Source organism: Diabrotica virgifera, chromosome 8 (assembly GCF_917563875.1).
Source record: "Diabrotica virgifera virgifera chromosome 8, PGI_DIABVI_V3a".
In the NCBI taxonomy this organism is placed as follows: Eukaryota; Metazoa; Arthropoda; class Insecta; order Coleoptera; family Chrysomelidae; genus Diabrotica; species Diabrotica virgifera.
In genome coordinates this window covers 196,423,634-196,444,867 of record NC_065450.1, presented here as the reverse complement: position 1 = coordinate 196,444,867, position 21,234 = coordinate 196,423,634, and the positions used below count along the sequence as shown (strand labels likewise).

Genomic DNA, 21,234 nt, shown 5'->3' with positions numbered 1-21,234 from the left:
TTCTAGTAAACAACCACCTATTTTGTTAACACCCCTACAAGCTACCTGTCATGCCATAAAAAGTAATATCCTTGTTTATTATGTATATCGTAAATTGTGTAATTGTAACAGGCAAGCCCTCTTTTATAAAAAAATCACTTCTGTCTCTGTTTGTAACAACCTGAACTGCTAGCAAGTCAAAACAACATACTAGAGTTTTGATGAAGAAGACAGTTTTAAAATCGTTTTCTTTTCTAATTGACTTTGGTTCTTTTCATTAATGTGAGGATTAAAGCTTTCCTGTTTTTTCAGATTCTCTTCATTGGATAGATCTTAAAAATATTCACAGAAAGAATATGCATATTTTTTCTGAAAAAATTTAAATATTGTACTCAGTATGGAAAATATTTCCATATACTTAAATGCTTTTTAATAGACTGACAATTATTTTCTGTGAACTGCTTTAGATACAACCGATACATTTCAGATAAGTTCAAGCCACCCTGTAAATATATTCTCTGTGTGCGAGCTAAGCAGTGATGAGATTCCATTATAGGAAAAGAATATATATTTTGCCTTCTTGCGAAAATATTAATTTCTTTCATAATCTGTCCTTGAACATTCAGTCTTTGAATTTTTTTAACATTCAACTCTGAAGAGTAAAATTTAGAAATCTAACTGTTTGCAACTGAGAAAATAAAATGCTTAGGAAAAAATCAGTTATAAAATGAAACAACTCGAACTGTTACACTTTGGAACTAAAATAATTACCATTTTATGACAAAATATATGTGTGACATCTTCACTGAACGTTATTATAGAGTTACATATTACCATTTGTAATTCGTAAATATTGGTTATTGAAGCACTTCCCAACATTTGCCTCGAAACCACTATAATTCAGACTTGTTACTCTTTGAAATATCTTTGTATAGATATCTAATAGATATTATTCTATAGATATGGAGATATCTACAGATCCATAAATCTGCATATGGAAGTTACATTATAACATCTACATGTGGATTGAAGGATAAGTTTCAGTGTAAAATGATAAGATCTGACATTGGGAAACCTCTCAATAAAAAAACCTCTAAATTGTAATAATTAAAAACCAGAGTTCTATACAATTGGATCAGCTAAGATATTTCAGACAGAAAAGATTTTATTATGTGACAGAGAGATGCATAGAAGACTTACTATCACAAAAACAGCTATGAATATGAAACACATGAAAATATGAAAAACAGCTACATATATTATGCATCCCAAACATGGATATTGAAGAAAGCAGATAGAAATAAAATAGACAGTTTTGAAACTTCTCTCAGTTATCTCCGCTTTTATAAGGTTATGTACATTATGTATTGTTATTTTCGCTCCCATTTTCAATTTCTCTTACATACTACCAGTAGAAATTATTACTCCCTTAGGGAGTGACATTTCTCTCAATGATTAAGAGAATATTTTTCAAGAATACAGCATTTTCGGTTTTAGGGAGCCACGCCTACTTTTACGTCACTTTCTCTTACCATTTCTACTCCCTGAAATTCAAGAATACGGGCCCTGGACGTTTTAAGCTTTTTGACAGTTCTGAATTTAATCGAATTAGTTTGATTTTTATGGAATTAAAATACAACAAAACATATAGTAAGAAAACAATATATTAGATGAAGATTGGTAGACATTTTGTTGGTAATCAAATTATGTAAATCAAAGCAGTACCTACTAGGTAGGTACATTTTACATTTTTCAAATAGGTACCTATGTAATTTTTTATTACAATACTGAGACATTTACAATTACATACCTGTTGCTTTTAAAAACTATTTAAAAAGTCACTACAATTATTATAAACTTGCTTTTTCTCTGTCCTCACAACAATAAAAACTAATATACACAACATTTGTTTACCCATAACCGACATATTGAACAATTATTGACAGGGCATTGTAATTACCCAATCAGAGCACGTAGAACGTTTCAGCTGCGCCCAGAACCAAGACTTTTGAAATGCGCTTAAAGAAGTATAACTTCAAAAATTGAATTCTCGTTGTAGTGAACTATCAAAATTTTTACTAGATAATATACAACCATTTGTATTAATTCAAATAATACTTTAGTAAGTTTTGACAGTTTTTTTTTTACAAATGTCTCATTAGATAAGACTTTAAAAATAATCAAAACAAAGTTAGCGAATGATGATACATTGACACTTACGATAAGACTAAAATTTAGTCTTAAGACTAAAATATATTATTATTTAATATATCAGCTATAATGGAGTCATTTACATTGTTATAATGATAATACCTATTTTCAACTAAATAATGAATTCTATAAAAAAATTTGGTATAGCAATGGACTCTGCTTTATCTCCATTAATAGCTAATATATACTTATGGAAGATTTCGAAATAAATATTATTTCTAAACAAAATTCAAAACCGACAGTATGGTGGAGATATGTAGATGATGTATTCTCAATATGGTCTTATGGATTAGAGTTGTTGGACACGTTCCTAAATAATATAAACGATAAAGAAGAAACAATAACATTTACCATCCCCTTCTGTGGCTCAGTGGTAAGAGCGCCTACCTTTGGATAGAAAGGTCCGAATGGTCGTGAGTTTGAATCTCACCAGGGTCAGAAATTGTTCGTTTATTATAAATTAATAGATGAAAATAGTTTCTGTCCTTGTGGGATTGGTACTTACCGGAGGGACCGCAGACGTTCGGATACAAGTAGCGTATCTTTGCAAAGACAATGACGTCGACTTTGCGAAGTAACAAGACACTTACTCAACACACACTACACATGACACTAAGCAATTAACTACAAAAATTCACCGTACCTACCATGCCAATGGCCATTAGTTGTCGAGGCATTGGCTAAATAAATAAAAACATTTACCATGGAACAGGCATATAACTATAACACTACTACCTTTCCTCGATGTTTTAATCTCAAGGAAGGATACTGGATATGAGACTCAGGTGTATAGAAAACCAACACACACCAACAGATATCTAAATTACAAATCAAATCACAGTATCCATGTTAAAAAGGGAATCAATACATCCTTATACGATAGAGCCAAAATTACTTGTTCTAACGAAAAATCATTCTTAGAAGAGAAACATATGTTTTATTAAAAAATGATTATTTTTTGTTGTTTATAAATAAGGAATTTTCAAGGGATCCTATAACATTCACAAGAAATAATACAAGGAACATAACAATACCATACAACAAAAGGGAATAAATTCAACATTTCCGCAACAGTCAAAACAACAAACACATTAAAATCGATTTTATCTAAAACCAAACCTAATGCCCACACTTCACTCTCGCCGAAGTGGATCGAGGTTCAACAAGTACGAGAGTGTAGACGGCCACCTTGTGTAACTTTGCCTCACTTCGTTCTACTTCCATTCTCTGTCGGTCTGGTCAAAGCGATCTTTGTCGTTATCGCACCGCTCTTTGTCGGTATCGCACTTCCTCACGAAGTAGAACGAGTGTGTACAAGGGTACTTCGGACTTCGGTCAACTTTGGCGAAGTAACTTCGCCGAGTGTGTGGAGCCCGTTTAACAATGAACAAGAAAAAACAAATAATTGTATTTATAAAATACCTTGTGAATGCGAACATTTTTATTTAGATGAAACATCAAGGTCAATGAGCGGTAGAATAAGTGAACATCAATCTTATATTAAAAATAGATAATTTGATAGATCTTAAATATGTAAACACGCATGGGAAAATGAACGTAGAGTTATGTGGAAAGATTCAAGCATATTTTTGGAAGAAACAGATAGTAAAAAAGAAAAATTAAATAAGCGGCTCTAATTATGATAAATGAAACCAATAATTGTGTCGCAAATTCCTCGGCAAAATGTAGCAGGATCGGGTTACCCATATTAAAAGAGGAAATCAATACAAATAAATGACCACTATTAGTAAGTCAGTAAATAACATATCGAGGAGACATCATTTATGTTTTAAAATAACATACATCTAAAATCAGGGTTTGGTGTTAATTTTGAGAGTAAAATAAATGCAAGACCAAATACTTAACCATGTCCGAATAGTATTATGAGGCTTTTTTCCTTGCTTTTTCTTATGATTTACTATGGGGTCAGTAACAGAAGAATTTTACTATTATCAATAAAATATTTTCTGACGGATATTCTTAAGTTAAAGTCGAATTCATGCACTATCTTCAAATAAAGTCGTCCCAGGAACGCAATTCATAAATATTGGCAATATAATTTTAAAGACATCTACTTTACAATGTATATGTCTGAATTGTCAATATGAATAACAACAAGCAACAAAAGCAAAATTTGTGTAATTTATTAATGTTTTGTATTTTCATAACGATTTCCGAAGTGGAAATCGAAACGTCAAATAAACTTAATTAAAAAGTAAAATTGGGCCTTATTCCCAACTAAAATAGTAAATTGCATTAAGATACCACAATAAAATAGTTGCAGACTAATATTTATACAGGGTGTTTGGTAAAGAATGGGCCATAGCTTAACCTTAGATTCCTGAGGGTAAAATAAGTCGATTTAAGCTAACTTACATTAGTACGAAAGTTGATCATAACCGAAATACAGGGTGTCAAAGTTAAACTTTTATTTTATTTATTTTTGAATATTTTCTGACAGTCATGGGACAACAACACGAAATTTGGTAAGTGGTGTTGGTATTGTACAATCTACTAAATTATGTTAAACAAACGTTTCTGGCTAGTACCAGAGGCGTACGACGGGGGAACGCGAATGGTTGATCCTACCCAATTTCTAAGCCACTGCACTGGCGGAATTGCTATTTTGGTGCAATTTTTTGATTCTTCAATACTTTCTATGTTAAAATCATACTCTTCGTTCGTAACGATTAAGCGATTAGTTTTCGAGATATTTGAAGCTCAAAACGAAGGAGCATAATACATTAACATTTGTTTAACATAATTTAGTAGGGTGTACAGTACCAGCACCACTTACCAAATTTCGTGTTGTTGTCCCATGCCTGTCAGGAAATATTAAAAAATAAATAAAATAAAAGCTTAACTTTGACACCCTGTATTTCGGTTATTATCAACTTTTGTACTAAGGTAAGTTAGTTTAAGTCGACCTATTTTCACCTCAGGAATCTGAGGATAAGCTATGGCCCATTCTTTACCAAACACCCTGTATAGGTACTATAAATATAGAGTGTTCTGTGTGACAGAGGACTTCACAGAGAAAGGTTTAGGTTAAGAAGACACGATGAACAGAAATGAGTGGCGAAAAGAGTAAGCAACAGCGACCTTTGAAGACTCATAAGCTGGGGAATAAGAAGAATAGGGTATTCGAAAATGAAAGAATATGAATATACATCAAAAACTTACCTCTTCATCCACCATAACGTTGGCGTTGTTCCGTTTAATCGATTTTCGGACTATTTCACCATCTATTGTTGCCCTTCTCTTCCTGTTTCCCACCAATAATTTGGGTTTTTTTGAATTCCTACCAGCTTTGGGGCTTCTGGATTCTTGTGGAATGCGTTTGGAACCTTTCGGTGCTTTCGGTGGGGTGACGCTAGGTTCCAAGACGGGCATATCATCGTCTAGACTCTCCGAATCCTTGGAGAAACTGCGTAGCACAGCTAGACTTCCCGAATCCTTGGATAAACTGCGTAGCGCAGTTAGACTTCTTATTCTGATCGCTCCTGAAGTAAAAGTGATAAAAAATATAAGTGCCAAAACGGGGCTAAACTTCTCTTCTCTAACTTGAAGAAATGTTTGGGTACATTCCATGTCAAATCACTCGGGCAAAAACTTTTGGATCTCTGATTTTTTCTAAAACTTGGTGTATAGCTTCTGCGGGACGTAAAAATATGATATTTAAGGTCAAAAAAATCTTCTTTTTTTCTCAAAATGTTATTTTATGCGATTTTACAGTGATTTGGTGTTTATTTAAGGTAATAGTACACTTTAGAAGACCAAAAATAAGCATTTTTTCAAGATTTTTTTCTCAGAACCTTTATAAATGAACATAAAACTTTTTACATATTAATATCTAACTCTTAGAGAATACAAAAAATATATCTATGCACGTATACTAATATTGTAGAGGGCGCCAAAGTCGAGGCCTCGAAAAAAAAGTAGTTCCGATGGCCGACAGTTAATCTCAGGATTGGGATCCTTGAAACAAAAAAATCGTACAGCATTTGAAAAAGGAAGGTTTCTTACGTGACAATTACCACCATTAGTGAAAAATTCCGCAAAAAAAAAAAGATTTTACGGAAATTTGAAAAAAATTTGTGAAAAAATCGCCCGTTTTTCTTCAGTTTTTCATGGTTAAAAAATATTTATTTTTGGTCAAATTGTGGTAAATTGTCACGTAAGAAACCTTCCTTTTTCAAATGTAGTACGATTTTTTTGTTTCAGATATACCAATCCTGAGATTAACTATCCGCCATCATTTTTCGAGGCCTCGACTTTTGCGCCCTCTACAATATTAGTGTACGTGCATAAATGAAAAAAAAATATATTTTTTGTACTCTCTAAGAGTTAGATATTAATACGTAAACCGTTTTATGTTCATTTCTAATAAAGGTTCTGAGAAAAAAAATCTTGAAAAAAATTATTATTTTTGGTCTTCTAAAGTGTACTAAGTACCTTTAGTATGGTATAACTAGATCCAAACCCAGACATCCAAAGTGAAAGTTATCCTCCAACACCAAATTGTTCTATATGGTCCACGTAATGTTCAGAAAAAAGTCACACCATATTGAGCGTCGGGTTTGGGGAGGAGAGGGGGGGAGAAATCGGTAAATTCGTAGTTTTTTAAGTTTTTCGTCAATATTTCTAAAACCATGCGGTTTAGCATGAACAACCTTCTATACAAAAATGTTCTACATTAAATTTGAAACAAAAAGGCCCTATGCATAATCCTTTTAAAATGAACGGTTCCAAAGTTACGGAGGTAGTATACTATAATTGGTCCAAAAAAGACCTAACCCAGACATTAAAAGTAAAAGTTTTCTTCCAACACCAAATTGTTCTATGGTCCAGATATTGTTCAGTAAAAAGTTACACCATATTGAGCGTCCGGATTGGAGGGGGCAGATGGGGGAGAAATCGGTAAATTAGTAGTTTTTTTATGTTTTTCGTCAATATTTCTAAAAATATGCTTTAGCGTAAACAATGTTCTATACAAAAATGTTCTACATCAAGTTTAAAAGAAAAGAGGTCCTATACATAATTGTTATAAAATCAACGATTCCAGAGTTACGGAGGGTGAAAAGTGGAGGTTTTCGATACTTTTTATATTTTTTGGGCAATTTATAATATTTTTAGTAATTGAAAGAAATTTTCTTTAACAGGATTTGCTATTTCAGTGGCCGATGGTATGTTACTGATAAGCCCTTGAAGAAACGTCAACCTCACCACCCAAAATCATCATCAATTGCCCAAAAGATATAAAAAGTATCGAAAACCTCCACATTTCACCCTCCTTAACTCTGGAACCGTTGATTTTATAACAATTATGGATAGGATCATTTTTGTTTTAAATTTTATGTAGAACGTTTTTGTATAGAACGTTGTTTACGCTTAATCTCTTCAGCCCCAAGAAAAAAGTTTTTATTATTTTAACAATATTTTCTATTTTCTCTCCTCATTTGTGAAAATAAACGAAAATCTATAAAAACTATAATAAAATTATTTACAAACATAATATGACATGTCCAGCATAATTAGTGTGACCAACTAGCCCGAAAAATCCGGGACATGGCCCGAATTACGAAGTTGTGTCCCGGCGTCCCGGACAAGGCTTCCGGGCCATCCGAATTTTCAACTCTTTGGTAAAAATCTATATTTTTGTTTTTATTCTAAGAATTTACATCAAATTAAATTGTTGAGACGAAAAAAAAATTTTTATCGTGGTACAAATTTTAATAGTTCTATGAAAGAAAACGAAAACTGTGGAATTTTTTTTATTTGTGTGTTTTAATTATCGTCTTCCGAAAAGACCCTTCAAAAACAATAATAATTCATGTCACAATGAATCATGCCTAGGCACGCATGCCGCATCGAACGATGTAATGTAATGATTGCTGATGCATCTTTTTTTTCGGTTTTGTCAACCACTTTAAGTAGATAAACCTCTTGAGTTCGTTCGCGAAATATGATTAATTTCCAAACCGTTGCATGCTTTGAGCCAAATTCAAATCTGCTGCGTTGCAATATGATTTTTTTATCTAAACATTTATTTTATTGTCAGTACAGTAATCAGAATCAGTTTGAATCCGAAAATCGATTAGTGACCATCTCGGAATTATTGTTTTTGACCTGACTTTTTCATTCCAATATATTATTATTGTTAATATGAATATGGAACCAACACAAGAAAGTAAAAACAGAAAACAATATTGCACTTTCAATAAAATATTGTAAGAAGAATTTCTATTTTTGAAAAAAAAGTAACTCTAACAGTGACATGAAGTTGTGGATCGGAATTTTCGATCGCCCACAGTGGTAGAGCGGATATACTAAGTCATCAAAAGTGAAAAACACCGAAGAGGTATCTGCTCCGCGTCCAGCAGCAAAAAATTGACTCAATTTTTCGAGCCAACAGCTTCATCGAGCATTGATTTAGAGACAGCAGCTCGGGAAGGTGTTTGGGCGTATCATTTGATTAAGCCCATCAAAAATATCATTGTCAACATAAAAATGTTAAATAACCAATAAAATTATGATATTAGAGTCCTATATTTAAAAAAATAACAAATGGCCCGATTTCCATTCAAAAGTCCCGGATTTTAGGTATTTTTTTCAGCATTGTCCCGGATTCGACTGAATTGGAGTTGGTCACACTAAGCATAATGGACATCAGGACTTAGCTTTCATATAATTTAAGTAAGAAACTGAAAAAACATTCTGGTTCAGGAGAAATACACATATACATTTTGCATTCTGTACCAAAGAATCTCGTCTTCTTAGTTCATCCAAGAGGTTTAGGCAACGCGATAAGAATTTCTATTGCTGACATAGCATATTGGCAAATGGTCATGGCATCTACAGGCGGTAACTGGAAAACTGTAGATCTTTTTACAGGAATTATGGGCACCACATCTTCAGATGTCTCCGGTTTTCCTGAAATAGACGCACTAGCTTGTCTCCCACTTGCAGGCTCACCACCTAGAGCTAGTGACCTTCCAACATACAGCTTAAATTCCTGTTAATCCATTTCCTTTGATCATTATCGCTATCGTCACTGACGAAAAAATCGTTATCTGTCAAAATAGCCTCCAATGCACTTTCCATCAATATCCTTTTACTATCTGTAACTAAACTTAAAAAATGTGAGTATGGTAACATATTTGGCTAACTAAGTCTCAATGTCCAAAATGCTGGACAAAAAGTTTAGAGGACCGCTAACGTGTCCAGTTGTAATTATTTTCAAATATATATAAATATGTCACAAGCACTTGAACTTCTCAAAAAAAATATTTTATTTTCAAAATTCAAAAATACAATTTCAAAATATACTAATTACAACTATAACTATTAAGAATAAAAAATGAATGACCTCTGCCGGTGTCTTCCTCCCTTCTTTATAGGCTCGGCTATTAGGAATTGCTGACTCTGGATAGTCAGGGGGCTTCTATCACATTTCTATATCTACCACAAATACGTCCAATCATCAAGTAACATACAGTAAAAACAATCAATACTTTAAAGTACACAAAAACACTACAACTTACTGTATTTTTGTGGAGCCGCCATCATAACTTAAAAAGTTTCACCACATGTAACAACAAACTACAGAGGTAGGCGCTGTTGTCGAATTTTTCAAATGAGTAAATTTGTCTGATAAATAGGAAGTCTAATATGCTGCAATATAGGACGCAGCCATGCCCAACCCGAATAGTAACCGTGTAATAAATTAGTAAACATTGTCCAGCCGGCTGGACCTATGGACTGAGGAGGATATACATAGTTTTAGAAATATTGACGAAAAACGTAAAGACACTACTAATTTACCGATTTCTCCCCCATCTCCCCCCCAAACCGGACGCTCAAAATTGTGTAACTTTTTACTGAACAATATGTGGACCATATAGAACAATTTGGTGTTAATGGAAAACTTTTACTTTGGATGTCTGGGTTAGGCCTTTTTTTGGACCAATTATACTATACTACCTCCGTAACTTTGGAACCGTTCATTTTAGAAGGATTATGTATCGGACCTTTTTTATTTCAAATTTAATGTAGATCATTTTTGTATAGAAGGTTATTCATGCTAAACCCCATAGTTTTAGAAATATTGACGAAAAACCTAAAAAACTACGAATTTACCGAATTCTCCTCTCTCTCCCCCCAAACCCGACGCTCAAAAAGGTGTGACTTTTTTTTTAACATTATATGGACCATATAGAACAATCTGGTGTTGGAGGATAACTTTCACTTTGGATGTCTGGGTTATGTCATTTTTTTAATCAATTCTATCATACTACTTACAAATTTGCATTTTCTATCGTAAAGTATCAATGGAAAAAATAATATTTTAATAGAAGGGACTCAAAAATGTCATTATCTGGCATTATAACAAGTTATTTTGATTCAAAAAAAGTTTTTGATCACATTTTATAGTGTAGAAAACGTTAAAATACCGTTCTTTACATTTTCCTCCATTCCCAAAATACATCATAATCGATTTGGCTGAAAATTTACCCACAGATAGCCAAAACATAGTACTTTAAGTGGTTAGAAGGATTTGAATTATATTACAATACCAAAAGAGTTACATGCAACAATATCAGACTCAAAAGTATATTAGTCCAGTCGGGGTAGCATTTGACCTTGCATGCCGAGGTGCCCAAAATTTTATTTTTCTAATCTTTAGGGGGGTCAATAGTAGTCTAAATTTAAAATTGCGAACGAATTCCTCCGTTACGTTAGCCGCCATCTTGATTTTAAAGGAGAACCGTTTTTGCTCAATATCTCCGCCACTTTTAACTGTTCAACAAAAATGATAGTAACTGAAATTGTTCCAAATAAATCGTATTTATAATTATTACAATTTCTTTTTAACCATTTTTGTCGTGAGTTAATTGTATTTACAGTAGACGCCTATATTTTTGACTATGATATTGGATGTAACTTTTTTGGTATTGTAATATAATTCAAATCCTTCTACCCACTTAAAGTCCTATGTTTTGGCTATCTGTGGGCAAATTTTCAGCCAAATCGATTATGATGTATTTGGAGGAAAATGTAAAAAACAGTATTTTAACGTTTTCTACACTATAAAATTTGATCAAAAACTTGTTTTGGATCAAAATAACTTGTTATAAAGCCACATAATGACATTTTTGAGTCCCTTCTGTTTTATGTTTTCCATTGATACTTTACGATAGAAAATGCAAATTTGTTTAAATAAATACCAAATCACTATAAAATCGCTTTAAATAACATTTTGAGAAAAAAAAAAAAGAATACAATTCGATCTTAAATGTTTTATTTCTACATCCCGCAGATGCTATATACCAATTTTCAGACAAATCGGAGATCCAAAAGTTTTTTTGATCCAAAATTGAGTGACCCTTTGCCATTCCGTTACAGATTTACACTTGTTGGTGAGAGAAAAAATTAAAAGCGATGGACTGGTACGTTGCAGTTTTTAAAAATACCAAATTTGCCAAAAAAACGACAAAGATGATGATTAAATAGTGATGATAACATTTGAAGGATGAACACTAATTTATTTATGTAATCAAAGAACTTACCGATTGGCGAGGAATTCTTTTTATTCTTCTGTGGTGTTGATGGTGGAGATTTAAAACCGAAAGTTGCACCGTCTTCGTCACTTTTAATCTTCTCGATATCTTCCTCTTTTATTTGTTTATCTGAGAGATAATCCACAATAATAATTCCTCCTGGCGTTGGATCAAACTGTGGTTCTTCTTTTATCTCTTCTATTCGATTATTCTTGTCAATATCTAAAAATTTTAGTCATTTACACGAAAGTTGTTAAAATAAACTAAAATCCAAGGTTAAACAAAAAAGAATTTAACAAAACTACCAAGAAAATAGAAAAAAGTGTTATTGCAAAATATATTAGCGATATGTGTAAGTCTGGGTACAAAGAGAACCAAAAAATAGCAATTTCAAATTACAAATAAATCAATAGAAAACAACTAAGTGTTTACAAAAGCAGACAAAGGTTACACTAATGTTACTATAGGTAAAATAGACTATAATAAAAAAACAATAGAATTAAAAAAACAAAATATTAAAACAATAAACAAAGATCCGATTGAAATGTACAAAAACAAAAATTAAACTGGCCAAGAAAATTCAAAATGACAAAAAATCGTTTTCCTAGTATTCCTCCTACAGAAACTTTTGTTCTAGTAAAAAATCTTCTAGACCAGGGCTTCCCAGAGTTTTTCGTACTGCTATGCTTTCGTATTGCGACGCCCCTCAACCCAACCCCCAATTAATAATACTTACCAATTTTAGTACTAGCCTAGTAACAGGTTATAGTTATAACAAAAACACTATTTGAACATTTATAATTTTTATTAGAAATTAAGAACGAAGTCAAAACATAGGCACAAAAATAAGAGGAGATATTAATTTATTTATGTAACTGGCTGGTTAAGGTGAGGGGTGTGCTTGCTTTTTTGAGCACAGCTTATGAAACCGGGGCTCCACTTTGGAAATTGCCACTCTCATTTTTTTTTAAGTTTATGATTGACCTTTAATTGTTACTGCAACTGCAGATAAGCCCTTTCGCACGAGTACGGTGGCGCAAATGGTAATAAAACCTTTAACGCAGCAGTGCTGATGGCATAATATTCATGAGAAACTGAGCTCCAAAATTCGAACAGTTTGTCCTTGTTGTGTTGAAGCTTTACGATGGAATCACAGGACAATTATGTCAGTTGTTCTTCTCCCTCTTTTGAAAGTGTCGATGGTGTGGATAACTGGAAAGGGTTTCTGTCTGACCTAGATCATATTGTTCCAGATCTTCGGAAAAATATTTCTCAAAATGTTCGCTTAATGATAACATGTGTTGTGTAAACATATTTTTTAAAGAAGGATCGAGGATTTCTATCGATTTTTCTTAATACCTTGTAAAGCAGGAAAACAGTCAATATCTTATTTTCTAATTTTCTCTTCCATAAGAGCAACTTCTAAAACCCAGTAATTTTATCTGACAATTACAGGATATGAGTATTGTTTTCCTTCAAAGACTTATTAAGATCATTGAATTTGTTAAATATGTCACAGAGGTATGCTAATTTTATTATAAACTCTGAATTAATAAAATTTTGCGCATCATTATGTGATTCTGTATGTAGATACGTGTAATAGCTATTTGTATAACAAGGGAGGAAAGTGCTACTTTTCCTCCCGAGAATGAAGTAACCATTCAAGGGAGGAAAAGGCATTTTACTCCCATGTTATACATATGGTTTTTCCACCTTCCTCAAATAACAAGTCATTTTTTATTTTTACTTAATTTATTTATGTAACTAACCAACAAAATTTATTAGAACTAAAACTAACAAGTAGGTACATTATAAGTGTCAACTGTCAAATATAAGTCAAATTATTAATGTAAACATTGTTAAATCAGAATAACAATTTACTGTTTTTTACCATTCTGCAAAATAGATATTGTACAGGGCGTCAATAAGTTATATTTCATGAATGAAATACCATGACGTCACTTTAACTTTTCCTCCCTAGGGAGGAAAAATATTTTCCTCCCTAGGGAGGAAAAGACAACTTTGCTCCCTACAATCAGGTCCGGAAAAGTATACTTTCGGTAGAGGTAGGTGGAAAAATTCATTTCTTAATTCATATACACGTGTGAGTACGCTGCCTTTGGACAGCCAACGAGAGTTACAATATTAAATTAAAAAGGTGTGCTCGAATTTACGGGTCATGCCTTAATGTAGTTCACCACTTTAATAATGCTATTCATCACAACAATTAATTCAGGTGTAATGTTATTTGCTGCTAAGATCTCTCTATGTATGGACTCATTTTACACTTGGAGCATTTGTTTTGATGAGAGCTCGTAGTCCTCCATACTGTCCAGACATAAATATATTTTCTGTATTAAAAGTCCGCGCGACGCCCCTGGGACAACGCCGCAACGCCCCAGGGCGTCGCGACGCACAGTTTGGGAAGCCCTGTTTTAGAGCATATTCCAAATCCAATCATTTCATGTGAAATTTTACATATTCTCTAAATTTGCATAAATCAGGACTACTTTGAATTTGCAAATCAAACAAATAACGGTGCGGGACTTATCATGGGCAATCCTCTAAGCTCATTACTATCAGATATTTTTATGGATCATCTATAAACAAATATTTCAAAACACCCCGTATTTAAATAGTTCTTATATGGGTGGAGAACAGGCAACTTGACCAATTCCTATAGTACATTAATTCACTTCATAGTCATATCGAATTTACTAGAAACAGAACTGAATCAATCCATAAAATTTCTAGATTAAAAATTATCAGACTGGAAAACAAACATAAGTTCTCCGTATTTCATAAACCTACCCATACTAACACAACTATACACAATTCATCATCTCTTAAACAACATTAAATAGCAGACTACCTGCCTATTCTGCGTTCCGCAGTCACTTTGCAGTGTGGGCAGCATATCCCAATATAAAACTTATGGAACCTTGCAGCTCAGTGTTGCCGGTTTTAAGCAGACGAACTTAAAGTCTGTCTAAATAGAATATTCCAGAAGTCCAAAACATCTTGATTTGAAAATCTGTGGGTTTTATTATTTTTAAATAATTCATAGATAGGTACTATGAAAGATATTTATACGATATTAAAGATATATCATTTAAATATTAATTATAATTAGCCTGTGATTAATATTATATTTAATAGTTATTTATGATATAAGTGTTAAAAGTACAATTTTAAGGCACGCATGTGAAAGTTTGCAGAATGAGCGAAACGAATTCTGCAATTCACACGAGTGCCTTAAAAATGTACTTTTTAACACGTGTACTTTGTACGCACGTAAGAAGTTATACTTTTATTATATGATTTCAACGAAATAAATATACTTTCAACAGGTTATTTGTATTTAAAGATTAAACTAATTTTTACTTACTACTTTCCAAAAAATTTTATTAAAACAATACTAAAAATAAAAAAAAAGTTAGATAACACACGGATTCGAACCAGGAACCTCTCGATCTTCGGTCGAACGCGCTACCACCGAGCTAAACTTCCTTTGCTTTGACAGCTTACAAGATTTCTCATACATACTGACAAATTTAATAGACCAAGTGAGGTATAAAAATACTTTAAAATTTATTTAATATAAATATTCATATCTCTTGGCAACACTGTTCTTCATAAGAGTCTGTACCACAAACCATACATACTCATAGACGTTTCACGTAAATTGTCAAGGTCAAGACAGCAAATTAGTTACCATTCCAATCCAGAGATGTCGCTGTCAGTCAATTCTCTTGTCATATTTAACAACTGACAGTTGACAATTAAATTAATTTGTTATTTACTTTTTATTTTACAGTTTGTGGCTTAATTATTTTATTATAGTGGTGTTACGTTTTTAATTAGATTTAATCACAATTTTAATCAATTGTATTAACCTCCTCTCCGTTTTTATGAGTAGTTTTTATGAGTAGTAGAATTTTTAGTTTACATTGATCATCCCGTGTTGTGTTTCTCCACATTAAAAAAAACAATATAATAGATCCTGAAACAGTTTATTCCAATAGACAAGTGTGTCATCAACATTTCGGGCCTATATATTTTTGGAAGTTTGTAAAAGATTATAAGGTAATATTTATCTAAACAATCATCCTACAAGATTCTTTCAAAAATTTTCATTCAACTCAATATTACACATCAGTGCTTTCAGGTGACACATGGCAGTAGTGTTTAGCATTTTGAAAACAAATTGGAATATTTGAAGTTTTCAGTGAAATTCTTTCTGTTGTTTTAATTTCCTGCGAAATTTCATCAAAAATCCAGCAAAATTTATATAATTTGAAATTCCCACGTAACTAAAATTTGTCAATTTAGTTCCCATTCCAATCAAGAGATGGCGGTAATACGATCCGAAAGATTAACATGGTGAAATGTCTATGAGTATGTATGGTTTGTGGTCTGTACTGAAAGGTGACCGTGGAACGCAGTATACCATAGTACGTTACATAAATTAACAGAATGTCAAAAAATAACTCGAGGTAGAATAGTACTTTTCAACGCTTCTCATTTGTTTCGAGCTTCTGTCATATGTCGTATAATCCGTGTATAATATTAATATACGACATATGACAGAAGCTCGAAACAAATGAGAAGCGTTGAAAAGTACTATTGAATATCATTAAGCAAATAGCAGCGAACAATGGGTAAAACGAACAAACAATAATACTCTGGGCTAATTAGCAAAATACAAGGAAAAGTTATTTACCCGCAATTTTATTGCTGGAATCGAATCTTATGATTGTATATATTAATAATATAAGTATGCAAAGTCCGCAGATAGTGTACTACTTTTTTATAAACAAAATGGCGCCCGAAAATCGTGTTTTTTTTTTCAATTTTTGCTCTATAACTCCAAAGATTTTAACTTTATAAATAATTAGTAGTTGGGTGGTTTTGATTCTAAATGAGACATATGTGTACCAAATATCAAAAAAATATAGGTGGTTCTAAAGTTAGAGATCCAGAAAGAAATGGGCAAAATCAATAAAACACCCTGTAACTCAGTTATAAAAACCGTTAGAGCCAATGAATGTGGTATATCTAGAACGGCCTCAGTGACCTCTATTCACCATTCAAGTATTTCTGTTTCCCTATGAAACACCCTGTATAAAATCCAGGGGAATAATATTGTTCTAAATGTAGTTTAGACATAAATTTTGTTTCACGTTAAGAACGGAACGTTGAGCTTATGGAGATCAGTGTTGCCAAACCACCCGAGCACGGGTGGCTACTCGACTGCCGATATACGATTCATTCTAATCAGTACGGTGTGGCATCGGCGCGCTTCCGTTCTTAATGTGAGCCGTATAGCTATAAAAAAAATGAAAGGCACTCGTGAGAGTACAGAAGTGAAAACTTCTTATAGTATATAAATTACGAGCTCAATGCTTTTACCCCATCCTAAAAGAAGTGCTATACCTATATCGTATACGCTATGCTATTTATGTATACATACACATAATTTATATATGTACAAAATTTATTTCGGCGAAGTGATGACGGTCGCAAATTCAATAGTTTTTCCCCATCCAAGAAGTGCACAACGTCCGTAAAGAAATTTTCAATTCAAAAATGTATTTAGTCGAAGCGATAACGGTCGCTAATTTACAACTTTTCCCCATCCAAAAAGTACACAACGTCCCTCAAGAAGTTTTCACTTCAAATATTTATTTCGTCCAAGCGATGATGGTCACTAATTTAATACTTTTTTACATCGAAAAAGTGCACAACGTCCCTAAATAAGTTTCACTTCAAATATTTATTTCTTCGAAGCGATTACGACCCTAATTCAATACTTTTCCTTCATACAAAAAGTGCACAACGTCCCTATAAAAGTTTTCACTTAAAAAATTTATTTCGTCGAAGCGATGACGGTCGCTAATTTAATAATTCTTCCTTATCCAATAAGTGCACAACGTCCCTCAAGAAGTTTTCACTTCAAAAATTTATTTCGTCGAAGCGATGAAGGTTTGCTAATAATATTTCCCCATCCCAAAAGTGCATAACGTCCCTCTAGAAGTTTCCACTTCAAAAATTGATTTCATCGAAGCGATGACGGTCGCTAATTTAATACTTTTTTACATCGAAGAAGTGCACAAAGTCCCAAAATAAGTTTCACTTCAAATATTTATTTCGTCGAAGCGATGACGGTCCCTAATTCAATACTTTTCCCCCATCCAAAAAGTGCACAACGTTCCTAAAGAAGTTTTCAATTCAAAAATGTATTTCGTCGAAGCGATGACGGTCGCTAATTTAATAATTTTTCCCCATCCAAGAAGTGCACAACGTTCCTAAAGAAGTTTTCACTTCAAAAATTTATTTCGTCGAAGCGATAAAGGTCGCTAATTTATATTTTTCCCCACCAAAAAGTGCACAACGTCCATCAAGACGTTTCCACTTCAAAAATTGATTTCATCGAAGTGATGACGGTCGCTAATTTAATGTTTTTTTCCATCGAAAAAGTGCACAACGTCCCTAAAGAAGTTTCACTTCAAATATTTATTTCGTCGAAGCGATGACGGTCCATAATTCAATAATTTTCCCCCATCCAAAAAGTGCACAACGTCCCTCAAGAAGTTTTCACTTCACGAATTTATTTCATCGAAGCGATGACGATTCGCGATGACGGTCGATAATTTAATACTTTTTTTCCATCCAAAAAGAGCACAACGTCCCTAAAGAAGTTTTTACTTCAAATGTTTATTTCGTCGAAGCGATGACGGTCGCTTATTTATTACTTTCTCCCCATCCAAATTTAATAATTTTTCCCCATCCAAAAAGTGCACAACGTCCCTAAAGAAGTTTTCACTTCAAAAATTTATTTCGGCGAAGCGATAACGGCCGCTAATTCAATACTTCTTCCCCATCTAAAAAGTTCACAACGTCCCCAAAAGAAGTTTTTACTTTAAAAATTTATTTTGCCGAAGCGATGACGGTCGCGATGCCGTTCGCTAATTCAATACTTTTTCCCTATCTAAAAAGTGCACAACGTCCTTAAAGAAATTTTCACTTCAAAAATTTATTTCGTCGAAACGATGACGGTCGTTAATTTAATAATTTTTCCCCATCCAAAAAGTGCACAACGACCCTCAAGAAGTTTCCACTTCAAAAATGTATTTCTTCGAAGCGATGACGGTTGCAATGACGGCAATTTAATACTTTTTCCCATCCAAAAAGTGCACAACGTCCCTAAAGAAGTTTTCACTTCAATACATATACGTACAAAATTTAGTTCGCCGAAGAGATGATGGTCGCGATGAAGGTCGCGAAATAAATCCTTTTTCCCTATTGAAAAATAGGTTTTACATTTATTTTAAATTTAAATAATTCTATACAATTTATGTATAGATACACATAATATAGATACATACAAAATTTATTTTGTCGAAGAGATGACGGTCGCGAAATAAATCTTTTTTTCCTCATCCTAAAATAGGTTTTACATTTATTTTAAATTTAAATACTTCTATACAATTTATATAATACATACAAATAATATATAGCATAAGCGATGACGGTCGCAATGACGGTCGCGAATTAAATGCTTTTTCCCCTATCCAAAAATCGCACAACGTCCCTAAAGAAGTTTTCACTTCAAAAATATTACCTGAGTTTGGTAGCTCTATACTAGAAGAGCTACTTCCCTCTGAACTGGTCATTGATAGATTCTGGGAACTCAATACGCCGCTTAGATTTTGGATTGTGTCAGCGGCGATACTCTTCTTCGTTACTTTATCATTAATCTGCCGAAACAGTAAGCTAAAACCCGACTCTGATCCTTCTTTTTCTCCAACTAATTCCTTTTCCGTACCTACAAATACAAAAAGGTTTGGCTGTAACAATTACAGAAACAAATATTAAACAAATCCATTTACTCATGGTTTTTGCTCCGAATTTTAAAGAACCGCTTGGATTGACAGGAAATTTGGCATACACATAGATAACATGTCAAAGAAAAAAGTGATATTGTGCTGATGTGTGCTTTCGTCCTGGGGTGAGTACCAACCCTTCTCAGGGGGTGAAAAAACACATTCAAAATAAGTCCGGAAGTGGATAAACTGACTAATTCTAAGCAACTTTTGTTTTATAGTTTTTCCACTAGGTTACCCTCCCACTCACAAATAACTTTTCGAGTTATTTATGAGTGAATATCGACGGCTAAGAGGACAAATATTGTATGTCCAAAATTGATGTTTTCGGTAAAATCAATTTAAAAGTTTGCGTTCTCCGTGACAAACCGTACATACTGTTTAGGCAATACGTAAAGTATCCTTAACAATAGTAACCTATACTTATTGTACGGTTATAGAGTATATTCCCATAGGTAAGCTGGTTAAGAGTAGATAACGATTTTTCATATGTAATTTAAAGTATTATCTGCATAAATGGCACAAAGAATATTTGCTACGAGAGGTATATGGTTCAAAATGCATACAGTATCACGACTAATAAGTTATGTTCACATACATGTAGAGTACTTACAGTTTTATTCCTTGATGACGTGTCACATCAGAGCTCTGATTGAATTCCATAATCCATTTGGTTCATTTGTAAGGCACTCACTAATACGCTAAATAAATCATCGTCGATAATACTGAGCAGATTGAATTATCTGAGCGGTATAAAACGATAGCAAAAAAAGCCGGTAAAATGCGGCCTTTTTACGAATAGCGGGAGCGTCGATAGATTAGAGATGATTCTCGTTAGGAAGCTTTTGACGATCTGCCCCGGCGAGGGGTTCAAATGCGAGTCTCAACAATAACCTGGAGTTTCCAGAAAGGTTACATAAATACTACTTGAATTTTAAGTAATCAGTAGTACAGGGGCGTAACTAATTATTTTAGTGAGCCGTGTATAATATATTTATTGTACATATTGCCGGGGGCGACAGGCGAGAGAGATGGCCTATATCACCTCGAAGAGAGGGGATTGGCAAAGATGTGCACAACGATAAGAAATGTTTGAAGAAATTAGAGTTTATATACACAAGGGGTAACAACGATAAAATGGAGGAAAACGATAAGTTTTCCCCCTAGGGATAGATTTTAATCTTCCAGGGGAATCACAGCGATTTTCGTAATACCACGAAGAAAATCACCGTGAGTAGTGTGAATCTTGACAGTACGAACTAGACCATCCTTACCAGGCAATACATCTATTACCCTGGCAGTTGGCCATAAGAGTGGAGGAGTACCATCCTCCTTCAACAGAACCAAATCCCCGATCTTGACAGGGTCAGTAGGGTCGGTCCATTTATTTCTTTGCTGCAGGAGGCAAAGATAGTCTTTTTTCCACAATTTCCAAAATTGCTGTTGAATTTTACTAATACGCTGAAAAAGATTCAACCTATTTTCAGGTATCTCTGAAACACTTGGTTCAGGGGGCGCGGTTAAACTTCTTTGAACTAAGAAGTGAGCTGGAGATAGGAAAGCGAAGTCATTGGCGTCAGACGACATCCTAGTGATGG

General features: G+C 33.4%; 1 protein-coding gene across 2 annotated transcripts in view; it reads right to left on the bottom strand.

The window, feature by feature from the left end:
• LOC114334531 (uncharacterized) overlaps nt 1-21,234 on the bottom strand; it is a 94,246-nt gene that overhangs the window by 22,692 nt on the left and 50,320 nt on the right. For both annotated transcript variants that reach the window (XM_050657351.1, XM_050657352.1), the window contains exons 9-11: nt 19,375-19,578; nt 11,760-11,972; nt 5,374-5,693 (exon numbers count right to left, since the gene is read on the bottom strand). In XM_050657351.1, coding sequence (XP_050513308.1) covers nt 5,374-5,693; nt 11,760-11,972; nt 19,375-19,578 — 737 coding nt within the window. The remainder of the gene's footprint in view (nt 1-5,373; nt 5,694-11,759; nt 11,973-19,374; nt 19,579-21,234) is intronic.